Raw genomic sequence first — 14,853 nt, forward strand, 5'->3', positions numbered from 1 at the left:
CCACAACACAGGAAGGCAGCCATTTGTTAATAAAACTTATCAATAAACTGATTTTTATTTCAATAATTTTTTGAAAATACGTACAGATAAACAACAAATTAACGTAACGCAAATACGGGCAAGGTAAACAATAACCACAATGGGCACAGAACAGCCAGTTCCCTACATATAAAGACACGTTTGCATAAACCCGCACGAAAGACAGTATGACCCCGCTCGACCGGCCAACTAGGCTTTAAATCACTTCATTACTTGGTTAAAAAACACCTTAAGAGAACGCAAGATGTAGTGCATGTTCATTTTAATTTGTCAAAAATATAGCTTTATACTTATACGAGTGTCAGTTCTTGCACCTTCGTCAGTAGATGCATGCAGTTAAATGTTTGTCCAGCACTATTTCGCTGGTCGATTGATTGATTTATATGGCTTACGCTCAGCAATTACCAAGATGAACTAATCACTGAAAGCCGACACTATATTAAACAAAAATCATTATGAAGTGTCACCTGGTTTACAAATGACAAAAGAAACATTTCATGGCTGTACATCTTCTTATTCGCTACAAATTCTGTTTTTTATTTTTTCGTTCCTATTCAAACAGCGATAAATTCCCAGTTAGAACAAAGCGTTCCAAAGCACATTTGCGTTTCGCGTGCTGCAAACGTCAGTCCTTACAGCTGACTGGGCCGCGGGGATCCTGAGAAGTTTACACCAATACCGTCGTAGCTTTCCTCACGGCTATAACGCGAGTTACACTGAGTCTCGACTCCTTTTTAAAAATAAATACGTACAATCAGTTTACAGTAGCCTGTTCGAAGGTAGGGCAGCATGTCCCTTAGGGGAATCCATACACAGGGCCTTCCTCTGTAATAATTATGTCTAAGGTAATCACCTGAGCCTGTCTAGCTGGCCCAGCCTAATACAGAATGGCAAACAGTCTTGAACAGAAAGCTAGAGATTTAGGGCAGATCATGCTGCTGTGCCCTTTGGAAATGTCACCAAGCCAGAATGACTGACATAAGCATAAGCCTGCATATGGGCACCACTTGTGGTAATGTGAAAAGCTATATACGAGTCCAGAGTGGCGGTCTGCTCAGGAAGGATGTGGTAAAGCCGGGAAGCTCAGTTGAGGGTCTGGATGAAAATGAGCTGCGTCTCCGTTGGGACGACTGGCTCCGTCAGCACTGCTGCCGTCTCCGCTGGGGTGCATACAGACTCCGGGGGGGCACGGGCGATTAGGGATTGGTGGTCGATTGGGATGTTGAGAGGGAAGGGGATCTGTTTGGAGTCCTGGGCCACCTCGTCTGCAGATGGAAGATTAGGGGCATCAAAACAATGCAGGGGACAAGGAGAAGGGCAAGTGGCAAGGGCGGGGCAGAACGCAGTACCGCCCAGAGGAGCAAGGGGCTCACCTTTGTGGAGCTTGGCGATGTGTTTGCGGAGGTACTTCACGTCCGTGTAGGAGTTCCCACAGAACTCGCAGTCGGCACGTCGGGTACCTTAAAGCCCAGAGAAGAGTCAGTAGACAAGCAGCTGCTCTGAGCTTCACTGGGATCAGTACCGATCAACAGGAACTGAGAAGCAGGAACTACAATAAGCCTGAAAGGACTATGGAGCCGACAGGGAGCCAGAGAATCGCACCCATGCACGCTCACCCGTGTGGGACCGGAAGTGCTTGTTGAGTTCCCCAGAGGTCATGAAGGTCTTCCCACATACAAGGCAGAGGTAGGGAGTCTCACCTGTCAGGGGGGCATGAACAGACAGACACTACTGTCAGTGTTAGAGCAAAGAGAAAAAAACACACAACATAGTCCCAGAGTGACACACACAGAATTACATACACAGACAGGGTGCTTTCCCACGCACCGCACCAAGTGCCGTACTTTTGGAACGGTAATTTTGGTACTTTAGCTTTCCATTGACTTCCGGTTGAGTACCAGTATCAAAAGTTCCAGCATCAAAAGTGCCAAACTAGCTGGGATACTTCTTTGATTCTTCTGGGTGGGACCTGAGATGCTTTCTTTCTATATTGGTCATGCAAATAGCCTGCCACTGAAAAACAATATAAATGCCTCCTTGAAAACAGCCGTGAACTCAGAAAACAATAAACTAAAGCAAAAATAATAATAATAATTGCAATCTGGTTTGATGAACGAATACAAAAAAATAAATCAGGATAGCATGACAATATGTGATTTTGCTGTAAATGTAGTGATGGGATTTTGTTGTGAAAATATTGGGGTATTTATAAAGCAAAAAGGAGTTTCATAATTATCTCACAAACCCACCTAGGAGTGACTTAAACAGCAAGGATGAAAATGATTATGATTGTTTTGGAAAATGCATGTGGCGTTCATGCAGTAGCAGTGGAGGTAAACTTTAAACTGATTTTTAAACATATAGGTCCTAGTGGATAATCTAAAAAATGTATACACATTAAAATTGAAAAGCTAGCTAAGGTTTTCTTTTTCCTATGACGGAATACAAACATTTTAGCAAATCTCAAACTCCCTGCGCTATAATGTCCATGTAGAATTGATAGTAAGAAAAAGCCTAATCTTAATCTAGCCTTTGAATTCAATACAAAATACCCTGCTTTGCGTTGTGATGTCATTAGTGCTGGTACAAGTTTTTACACCAGTGGAAAACAAAATCTTGAAGTATCGCAGTTCTGGTACTTTACCTGGTGCAGTGGAAAAGAGCCCAAAGACACACAGACAAGTCACATACACATAGACAGTCACACAGACACAGTCACACACACAAAGACAGTCATACAGACACAGTCATACAGACACAGTCACACACACAAAGACATACACAGTCACACAGACACAGTCACACAGACAAAGACAGTCACACAAACCCAAATCATTCCAAATTTATTACATATGGTACCACACGCCTAAACTGTAGACATTTTCAGTACAACCCTTTACTGATACTATTGTTAGATATAGATTGAATTAATGATTAAGATCAGATAGTTCATTAATCACAAAACATTATATATTAATAACTTATCACAAAACGAAATATGCAATGTAAAATGTATGGTATACATGATATAATTCATTTTTCAATAATTATAATCCCCCTAATAACCCCCTCCCTTACCTGTAACCGCTCCACCTCCTTACCAATTTGTATAACAGCCCCACCCGCTTAACCACATGTATACTAACCCCACCCCCCATACCCGTGTGCTTCCTGGCGTGCGTGATCAGTGAGCTGGACACGGCAAAGGCCTTGCCGCAGGTGTCGCACACGTAGGGTTTCTCGCCCGTGTGCCGCCGCATGTGGTAAGTCAGCGTGCTGGCCTGCGCAAAGTGCTTCCCGCAGCAGTTGCACTCATATGGCTTTTCCCCACTGTGTTTCCTGCCAACAGGGCGGCAGCAAAGAGACATTGGTACAGTTACCAAGCAACCCAACAAGAGGAGCAGAATAAGCATTTTGTGAGCAGGCGGCGGACTTCCATGGGGGGACGAGCTTGGACCCAAAACCCTGAGCTCACCGGCTGTGTATCTTGAAGTTGCTGGAGGTGGCAAACTGCAGCCCACACACCTCACACTTGTAGGGCTTCTCCTCGCCGTGGTGCATGCGGCAGTGGAAGACTAGCTGACACTTCTGGGCGAAGCTCTTGCCGCACAGTGTGCACTCATAGGGCTTCTCTCCTGCAGAACCAGCGGGGATGGGGGGGGGGGGGGTGACGATTGGCCCATCAAAACATTGAGGTGGGGCAGGCAGCCAATTCAAACAGAGGGTAAGTTGGTGGGCGAGTCGGGTAGCCAGTCAAAATGTGAAGACGAGTAGATAAACGAGGCAATCGGGCAATCAAAATACAGAGGTAGAACGGTAGTTACCTGTATGGGTCCGCACGTGCGTCTTCAGCTGGTTACCCTGCCTGAACGCACGGCCGCAGAGCTGGCATTCATATGGCTTGACGCCCTTGTGTATGCGCAGGTGTCTGCGCAGGCTGCTTGTTTCTGAGAACGTCTTCCCGCAGGTGCTGCAGACGGGCTTCACCCTGGCCCGCTGTCGCCCCGCCACTGCCGGGGGGGCGTCCCCCTCGCCGCCATCCTCCTCAGGGGAGGTCTCATCCCTGCGATTCTCTTTCAGCACCACACTCTTCCTCTGACCCCTCTTCCTCCCCCTCTTCGTGGCGCGTTTCCGTGGAGATGAGCCCCGCTCCGGGAAGTCGCCGTCGTCCATGATAGCGGCCGCGGACTCCGGTTGCGTCTCCATAGGTCCGCTGGAGGGATCGGGGTCCTTATTACTGGCGTCAGTGAATGCCCCCAGGGCCAGACTCTGGCCTGCCTTGGCCCTCGTGCGCCTAACGGAATTTGTAGGGACATCACTGTCGTCGATTCTGACTCTGGGCTTCCTGCCCCGTCTGGTGACTGGGCGAGAAGCCTGCAGGCTGGGATCCGGGCTCTCAGACACCGGGTCCCTTTGAAAGGATGAGTCCAAATCCTCCTCTGGCTCCAGGGGATCGTGGATTTCCGGGCTAGACGGGTCACCCTCAGTAGTAACCTTGACGCCACACTCGTCTGTCCCCAGGGTTACACCTTGCACTGGCTTAACGTCCTCCTGGAGCAGTGCACACTCGGATACAACCTCTGTCATCTCCAGGAACTGGGCAGCCCTGCAAATCTCTGCCACATTCCCACTACAGAAAAAAACAGGCCTTGATTAACACAAGGAACAGGTGGAGTAGAGGGATTATAGAAATACATGGCAATAGATACACAGATTCTTATTAGCTTAAAATATTTTAATTTAATTTATATACAGTCAGGTCCATAAATATTGGGACATCGACACAATTCTAATCTTTTTGGCTCTATACACCACCTCAATGGATTTGAAATGGAATGAACAAGATGTGCTTTAACTGCAGACTTTCAGCTTTAATTTGAGGGTATTTACATACAAATCAGGTGAACGGTGTAGGAATTACAGCAGTTTGTATATCTGCCACCCACTTTTTAAGGGACCAAAAGTAATGGGACAAATTAACAATCATAAATCAAACTTTCACTTTTTAATACTTGGTTGCAAATCCTTTGCAGTCAATTACAGCCTGAAGTCCGGAATGCACAGGCATCATCATACGCTGGGTCACATCCCTAGTGATGCTCTGCCAGGCCTCTACTGCAACTGTCTTCTGTTCCTGCTTATTCTTGGGGCATTTCCCCTTCAGTTTTGTCTTTAGCAAGTGAAATACACACTCAATCGGATTCAGGTCAGGTGATTGACTTGGCCATTGCATAATATTCCACTTCTTTGCCTTAAAAAACTCTTTGGTTGCTTTCGCAGTATGCTTCAGGTCATTGTCCATCTGCACTATGAAGCACCGTCCAATGAGTTCTGAAGCATTTGGCTGAATATGAGCAGATAATATTGCCCGAAACACTTCAGAATTCATCCTGCTGCTTTTGTCAGCAGGCACATCATCAATAAATACAAGGGAACCAGTTCCAGTGGCAGCCATACATGCCCACGCCATGACACTACCACCACCATACTTCAGTGATGATGTGGTATGTTTTGGATCATGAGCAGTTCCTTTCCTTCTCCATACTCTTCTCTTCCCATCACTCTGGTACAAGTTGATCTTTGTCTCATCTGTCCATAGGATGTTGTTCCAGAACTGTAAAGGCTTTTTTAGATGTTGTTTGGCAAACTCTAATCTGGCATTCCTGTTTTTGAGGCTCACCAGTGGTTTACATCTTTTGTTGAACCCTCTGTATTCACTCTGGTGAAGTATTCTCTTGATTGTTGACCTTGACACACATACACCTAATTCCTGGAGAGTGTTCTTGATCTGGCCAACTGTTCTGAAGGGATTTTTTCTTCACCAGGAAAAGATTTCTTCGGTCATCCACCACAGTTGTTTTTCGTGGTCTTGCAACTCTTTTGGTGTTGCTGAGCTCACCGGTGCGATCTTTCTTTTTAAGAATGTTCCAAACAGTTGATTTGGCTACACCTAATGTATTTGCTATCTCTCTGATGGGTTTGTTTTTATTTTTCAGCCTAATGACGGCTTGCTTCACTGATAGTGATAGGTCTTTGCATCTCATATTGAGAGTTGACAGCAACGGATTCCAAATGCAAATAGCACACTTGAAATGAACTCTAGACCTTTTATCTGCTCCTTGTAAATTAGATAATGAGGGAATGACACACACTTGGCCATGGAACAGCTGAGCAGCCAATTGTCCCATTACTTTTGGTCCCTTAAAAAGTGGGTGGCAGATATACAAACTGCTGTAATTCCTACACCGTTCACCTGATTTGTATGCAAGTACCCTCAAATTAAAGCTGAAAGTCTGCAGTTAAAGCACATCTTGTTCGTTTCACTTCAAATCCATTGTGGTGGTGTATAGCGCCAAAAAGATTAGAATTGTGTCGATGTCCCAATATTTATGGACCTGACTGTGTGTATATATATATATATATATAAATATAAAATCTTTAACTTAACTTTAACCAGACTACTGATTGCAGGAGTGGCGAATGTTTAAAATTCGCAAAACAAAACAGCCCAAGCCAGTGACTCCCAAACCATCCATTGATTTTTTTTCATATTACTTGCATTGTCTCACACAGTTGTGTGCGCATTGTTTAGTGGGACACTACTTCTACCTCTCAAAACTTTCTTTTTACAAAGACGGTAAATCGTCCATGCTTCTAATTGTTCTTAAAAGCGTAAAATACTTTAAGATTGTCACCCTCTTATCTGATGTTCTAACAGTCCTCGTACTGCAAAACATAAGCACATATCATCACAACAGGCAGAAGTCACTCCGCTCACACCCACTGAGCAGCAAACAGACCGAGTGGCAGCATTAGAGTTCAGCTTGAATGCTGCAAAAACCACATCTAAAATGGGAAAGACTTGTCGTGCGACTGACTTTGCAAATCAATTTAACAAGACATAGGACATTTTACAGACTGCCAAAAACTAAATAAGTATCAGACATAGACCAGTCACATATGGCCGATACCTGATCCATCTAATATCAGATCGGTGCATCTCTACCGTTTACCCTTTTTTGGTGTGCTCATTAATATGTTGATGAGCTGTGCTATGATTGGCTGGTTTATAATGATGTTCTGCCATAGCTCACATAGAACCAACATCTCTACAGTCATGGGCCACATAATCGTCTCGTTTGGCTCTCAACGGAGGCGGTCGCACTTCTTACCCTCTCCCTCCCCTTATCTTCCCTGCTTCGCTCCTCTCGTCTCGTCTAGTCTACTGTCTTATACTGTGTCTGTGAAATTTTTATGTAAGGTGTAGTGCCCATGTGCTTATGTTGCTGAGGTGTTTTTTTCGGTTCCCACAATGTACTCCCTACTGGAGTGCATTCTGGGGGGTGTTTTTTTATTCTCCTCCTCTCCCACCATGTTATCTTGTTTCTATTCTTCTCACTTCCCCTGTCTCCCGGCCGGTCTTCCCCCTACTGTGATGTCTGTGTATATGTAAGGTCGGTTGATGGCCTGCTCTTCACCGGTACTTGTGACTGGTGCCATGGTATATTGCATCAGCAATAAAGGGCTTCCAATGACAATGACAATGACAATAATGATGTTCCGGTCAACAACGGACCACAATTATGACAGTGGTCTCAAGGTTATAAAGGAGCTGAAAAATTCCTATAGACCAGTGATGTCATAGCACAATGCATTACTCACGTGTTTATGGTGATGCTGGTGTAAACAAACCTACTGCACTACCAATCATTTAAAAGTACAGCACATACAATTACAGTGTTCCCCCTACCATTATATTAGGGGGTGCCCTAGAACAGGTCTATACGTTGTCTTTTTATTAAACAAACTAAATAGCCTTATGTTATTTATCTTATTTACACAACAGCTTGTCATTCTTCTCTCTACATGGTCGCACGTTTACAGTTCTCCTCTCCTCTCTGTATCGACCCGATGCGCGCGCAGAGACACATGCACGCATACAGGTGAGCACACTTACACCATTAATATATTAATGATGGGGAAAATATGTCGCGTCAACCACCTGAAAATCAGACAAAAATATCTGCGTTTTTTAAGCGCTCCAAGAGGGGTGAAAGCTGCACACATTGTGGATAATTGTCATAAAAAGAAATGTTTCGATGCTTCAGTTGTTGTATTGACTGTTGTCATTAAAAGAAGCACATGAACACCACGAATCCTGTCGGTTTCCATCTGCCTCCCCCCCCTCCCCCAAAAGCTGTAAACCTAGGAGAAACACTGCAATTATGTACTGTGCCTAATACTTGATAATGACAATAAATACATACAAACCAGTAACATAGTTAATATACTGTACTTCTATTTATTTATTTCTACTTAGTTTAACTGTAAAAAAAGGCTATACCATTTAGGCTTGTGTAAATACACTATGATGTTGGCACAACACATCCCTGTCGTAAGTTTTGCATTAGTTTTTCTCCTGGAACAATTTGCCACACTGTAATACTCCCATTTTAGCCTCGGCACGTTAGAATTGTCATCATTTCCATCCATCCAACAATAATATAATAATTATCCAGCCCTTCACCCATTTTCTGTAACTGCTTGTCCTATTCAGGGCACACTCACACACGCACTCCAATCAGCCTCAGCATGTTTTTGGACTGTGAGGAAACCTCACGCAAACCCCATGCAAACTCCACAAACATGGAACCCTGGCAGATACTCAAACCCAGACTATCAAGAACGCCAAACAGTAAGCCGAGCACCGTATAAATTTGTTTGTAATGAATTTGGACTCTCAATTGCTTTCAATTTCAACTGCTTTCAATTATTTTGACTTCAGGGATGATTAGATAATCAAAAGTAGGTTACAGGCAGTACAGAAGCCTTGTCAATGTCAGTATCACAGACCAAGTAATGTTTACTTCTCCCCTGCTATCCTGGGGTACGTTTCCCAAAAGCGTGGACTGCTAACAATGTTAGCAGTTTAAATGAAATCATGCAACTGAACGATGTCAAAGATGTAAGGTACTAACAGGAGCTTTTGGGAAATGTACAGCTCAGTAGAACTTACCTCTTAGCGTACTAGTAATACATAACCTGTCTGAATATATTTTTGTCACCAGATGTGGAAACTGTGCATGCATTCCCCTTAAGAAAGAAAATATATGTTGCAGGTTGCGTGGGCTTGAAAGCAGGCTGGTGTATGTTTGGTGTACATGTAAGTTTGGGGGTGTAGCTGATACCGTTGCGTAACCATACGTTCACAGCGCGGGAACAGAATGCCATCTGGGTCAAAACCCTCATAATCAACGCGTCAAATCTGTACGTCTTAAGACGCTGGGACCATTAAAGCTTTGATACTACTGGTTGGCTTCATATTACCCGCCCCATTTTGTCAAAGCAGCTGCATTGGGCTGTACATGCCTTTGTTATAGTCATGGGGTTCCATGTTACGCTGGATGATGTTGACTCTGTGTCTGGGTACGTACGTACAGTGTATCTATCAGGAGTTTTATCCGCAAATGTGATGTACACATTTGGACAAATATGGATCAGTCCATTTGTGTGGGTAATTCTGAATTCTGGTGGAATTTGAACCAGCCGATTTTACCATCTTATTTAAGACATGTGGGATTTATATTTGAAAGTGATAACAACAGTGTTTGAGATTCACGGTATGTCAGTTCCATGTACTGAAATCTAATTCAACTATACCGAAACAAATTAAGTCACATTTTCATTCTATGGCAACTTTACACCTTACTCATATTTGAGATGATTGTTGCTCTATTTAGGGTTAGGACTTTCACTATTAACGTTCACATTAGATGTACAACCATTTGGCTATTTACTTAAATTATACACGTAAGTAAATACTCGTCATAAGCCACGTAACTTCCCGTAACGTCAAAAGAATGCTACGCAACTTCCTGTAATTACTGTTTGATTTCCACGCTTCAGCCTACCTGTCAACGTCAAGCTCCCCAGTGTACATGTAGTCCAGGAGCTTCTCAAACGCCGCCTCATTCACCAGCTCTGGGTTCAGGGACACGGTGATGGGTCCCTCCTGCGTCCCATGCAGGCTGAAGTAGGTGCTAAAGGCCGCCAGCACGTTGCGGTGCGCCCGGAAGCGCGACTCCCCGATGGCCACCGTGCAGTCGCATAGGAAGCCGGTTTCGCGCTGCTTTCTCAGTTGATCCAGCAGGTGCTGTCCGTGAGGGAGGGACGGCATGCCCGGGGAGCTGTCGGTCCGCCAAACCTGCGCATCATGGCACGATTCAAGCTGACCAGATTCAATGCGACCAGAAAAGCGGCCGAGCCGCCATGCATAGCGATGTGTGGCAATTTGCCATGTCAACGCAGTTGTCTATGTTCCAACTTTGGAAGAAAGCTGGAAATATGTACTGGATCGCAAAAACATCGCACCAGTTAAGAAAAAAATAGCTGCCCTTTGCTGTAGTCAAATGTACGTTTTCAGAATCAGAATTTCTCTATGTGCAAGCACAATGAGTTTGTTTTGGTGCAGGTGGTGGCATGGCGCGTACAATTTAAACATACCGAAATAAACAAAATAAGTAATTAAAATAGACAGAAGGAATAAAATGTGCCATTAATAATAATCACATTAACACGTAGGCTTGTAAATATGGATGACACACCCAGGACTTTGGTGTGCAGCCGCGGAATATAGTTACAAAAGCACTATAACGAAAACCCTCAGCGGTTGTGGGAGTCACATTCAACATTAGAAGTCTCCCCGTTTAGGCGCATAACAAAGGGGCTCTTATTTCGAAAGGACAACCCGGGCACCGCAGCACCGATAAAGTAATGGGATAAAAGTGCGCCAAACGCGCGATGGCACGTTACAGCTTCCGGAGAGCAGGACTTACCGGCGCCCACGGTGGCCCTCGGACTGTGAGGAGACAACTAACGCTGAAGCCGAGAGCGTCTTTGCAATGCAACGGCACCTTAATTTTTTTAATTCTTCGACTTCTCAGGCAGCCATTATTCTGACGATGTCAGAAAGTCGGGCGTCACTTCCGGTTTCTGTGCGTGCCCGAGCGTGACATACGTGTATTTCCACGCACAGACGTACAGCACGTATAGTGACGTAAAGCGCTTTGACAGGAGTTAATCGTTCATTAAGAAAAGTTACGACATCCATTCATTCACTTTGATCTTAAGTTTTATTAAATTTTCACATAAATAAGTAGCGCAAACTTTCATTTGAACTTAATAAATTTATGCATAAACAATTTAACTGTAGGCAAACGCTTCTGCATGTTCCCTAACCAAACAGCTACATACATGCTGTATGTAGATAAAGATGATAAAGTCACTGCCTAGCTTTCTGCACCTGGGTGGATGTTTGGGTTGTGTATGTCATGTCCTCATAAACAATGAGGGCCTGAGATATAATGCACATCCTTACCATGATGACACCTCAGTGGGCTAAGCCTCAGTGCCTATGATCACTGCTTCAGGTCCAGCTTCACCACATCTGCAGGTCCTTGGTCAAGGCATTTAAATAAGCCTTAACGACTTCCATCCAGCGACCCCCACTCCCATTATCATAAAGCATTTTAAAAGACTCATACAATCTCAAACCAAAAAAATCCATTCCATCCACCCTGGATCCACACAAGTACATATGCAGGGTCAGCAGATCTACAGAAGACACCATGACGACCACTCTCCACACTGTCCTACCCCACCTCGAGAACCAGAGACCATACATCTGCTGTTCATTGACAACAGCTCAGCAATTAATACAATAATCCTCTCTGCATGGTTTCCACTCTGCTGGATCTAGGTCTAAATCAATAACTGTGGACTTCCTGACTAACTGCCCTCAAAGAGTCAGACTTGGCACTAGCCTGTGTGCTGAGCTCCCTCTTGTATTCCCTCTTCACTCATAACTGTCTATCTGCCCACAGTACTAATATAATCATTGTATATGCAGGCGACTTTGCGGCATGGTGGCGCAGTGGTGCCTCACACCTCTGGGACCCGGGTTCTGGGTTACATGTGTGTGGAGTTTGCATGTTCTCCCCATGTCATCGTGGGGTTTCCTCCGGGTTCTCCGGTTTCCCTCCAAGGCTAATTGGAGTTGCTAAATTGCCCATAGGAGTGCATGTGTGAGTGAATGGTGTGTGAGTGTGCCCTGCGATGGGCTGGACCCCCATCCTGGGTTGTTCCCTGCCTCATGCCCATTGCTTCCGGGATAGGCTCCGGACCCCCCGCGACCCAGTAGGATAAGTGGTTTGAAAGATGGATGGATGGATGGATGGATGGATGCAGGTGACACCACAGTGATAGAACTGATGGACAGGGAGCAAGTGTAAAGCTTCACAGAAAGGGGAATTGCTCTAATCATCATAAATGGAGCAATGGTGGAGAGAGTCTCAACCTTCAAGTTCCTGAGCATCCACCCATTAGAGGACCTGACATGAACCATCCGCATATCTGCACTGGTCGAGAGAGCACGGCAGAAACTTTACTTTGGGAGATCTGCTTGTGACCTGGTACCGTTTGTGCATTGGAAGCTTACTGACATATTGTATGTCAGTACGGAACCCCAGCTGCACCACCAGAGACAGGAAAGCCCTGCAGAAAGTCATCAAGGCAGCACAGATCAATGGGACCCAACTGCCAACTCTGGAGGAGACCTACTGCACTCAATTCCTCCAGAAAGCAACCCCCATCACCACTGACCCAACACACCCCTGTTGCCACCTGTTCGTCCTCCTGCCCCATGGAACGTGCTACAGGACTAGTGACTGGAGCAACTGGGGGTTAAGGGCCCAACAGTGACATCACTGCAACCTTCTAGTCACAGGGACAGCGTCCTAAACCTGCACTTCATCCATAAGGTTTCTTCACTGCCTCTTATCTTCTCCTTTTGGTTTCAGACAAATAAGGGAATAATTGGTGAAATTTGGTTTTAATTTTACATACGTAGGCAATGTGAGTTATACGTAGAATGCATGTCAGTAATTTATAATAATAATAAAAGATGTCCGTTCAGCCATGTAGTTTTGAGATATACATGAAAAAAACTTCTATTCGATATTATGCGTGAAGATGACGTAACTTTGTCTCCTTTTTAAATTTCTAAAGGTTACAGGCTGAGCAAGGATACAATCAGATGAACACATGGAAAATAAAATCGGCTGTTTTGTTGAAACTGTAGAAGGGATGTTTTAGAAAAGCCTTTTTATTTGATTGACAGTAACCGAGCACGACCCAGCTGATTCTCTGCTGTGGATTTTATATGCCTGACATGAGTATTAACGTAGGCAGATATTATCTATTAATACTGTTATTAACCTAATCAGAAGCTTAGCATCTTACAGACAACTTTATTTTGTTTAATTAGAGTGTTTCTACTCGATCCGTATTGACATAATTTGAACTTGTCAGCAGAATACATGCCATTGATTAAATGACGCCATAGATGATTAAAATGACCTTTGCACTGTTAGTATGGTGAATACACCAACTATACTTTTCACCTCCTTCGTCCACAGCCATTAATTCATAATAAACTTTCAAATGTGCGTGTTTTTTCACACAGTGACGTAAACATATAGGTGAGGACTATGACACCATGGAACATTCCACTTTGTTTGCGGATAAGATTGCCCACCTCTGACATATCAGCTTGTCTAAATGGCGCATCCATCCATCCATCCATTTTCCAAACCGCTTATCCTACTGGGTCACCATAGTTATTTAATTAATTGGAGGTTTGTTGCTTTTATGAATTCTTTGACATTTAATTGTTGTGATTTTATGGATTATTGTGTGGGACAGGAGGGACACCGTTGCGGTTATAAGTTGACGTGGTCCCGTTCTGACCGGTACGAAAAAAAAATTGAGTCATTATCTAAAAATTTCTAAAAGCTATTTCACACAGAGATGGGTGAGCCGCATATAAAAATAAATCCGGTTCAAAAACCCATCAAATTTTTTGTATGACACCTGCGATTAGCATCTCGGACAGAACGGGTGTACTGCGCATCCACAATTTGTCCTTAACTGATTTGCCGAGGTGTGACGTGGATTTTCGCCACGAGAGGGCAGCATGTAAACGCAGATCATAATAGGGTTCCTAGACACGTTTTAAGCCATGGTAGACTACAGGGTTGTTCACAAATTTCCCCATTACCCCATTATTTTAATTATAGCGTTTAAGTCGGAAGTCTGACACATGCCTGAACTTGCTTTATTTGCGCAATAAAATAATAATGCGATAATACTGCATGGAGCGGGTGCGTCCTTATTCCGTATTTCTCACGTCGTGTCCTGGAAACTCCCTACTCTCTTTGGCTCACAGTAATAAACAAAGATAATTAATGCGCGGTTTCATCGTAAAGACGCAAATGGTATATCCAGTTAAATCTGCAACCGGTTATTTCTATATATAGGCCTATGCAAATGAAAGTTCGTCTATTGTTTGAGTTTTTTAATCAGTCAGTCTGTATTCGTAGTATTAACTGTATTTAATGGGAATCTCTATTTTAAAACCAAATAATCCCCGATGGTTCTGAACATTTCACCAAAACACCAGGCCTATATGTAACTACACGACCACATTCTTTCCGCTGTGTAGAGGTCAGTGACGGCTAAATCTCATCTGCCTCCGTAATTCCTCAGCACAGCAGTTAAGTAGGTACAGGGCTTTGGAAAATCATTAATTAATGATTTATTATTATTATTATTTGTTTTGGGCATATCCAACAGGGAGCAGACCCCCGGGGCAGACCCAGAACACACTGAAGAGATTATATCTCTCTGCTGGCCTGAGAACACCTTGCTATTCCCTCAGAGGAGCTGGAGGAGGTGGCTGGGGAGAGGGAGGTCTGG

The 14,853-nt window shown here is 44.2% G+C and overlaps 1 protein-coding gene across 1 annotated transcript; it reads right to left on the reverse strand.

Moving 5' to 3' along the window:
• Positions 1-22: 22 nt before the first annotated feature.
• Positions 23-11,088, reverse strand: LOC125740289 (myoneurin-like). Its single transcript, XM_049011229.1, has 8 exons — positions 10,875-11,088; positions 9,951-10,243; positions 3,864-4,669; positions 3,515-3,674; positions 3,200-3,378; positions 1,656-1,739; positions 1,413-1,499; positions 23-1,304 (listed from the first exon to the last, which is right to left on the reverse strand). The coding sequence occupies exons 2-8, from the start codon at positions 10,214-10,216 to the stop codon at positions 1,123-1,125; spliced, it is 1,764 nt and encodes a 587-aa protein (XP_048867186.1). The 5' UTR covers positions 10,217-10,243; positions 10,875-11,088; the 3' UTR covers positions 23-1,122.
• Between the last annotated feature and the right edge of the window lie 3,765 nt (positions 11,089-14,853).

This window comes from Brienomyrus brachyistius, chromosome 4 (assembly GCF_023856365.1).
Source record: "Brienomyrus brachyistius isolate T26 chromosome 4, BBRACH_0.4, whole genome shotgun sequence".
Taxonomy (NCBI): Eukaryota; Metazoa; Chordata; class Actinopteri; order Osteoglossiformes; family Mormyridae; genus Brienomyrus; species Brienomyrus brachyistius.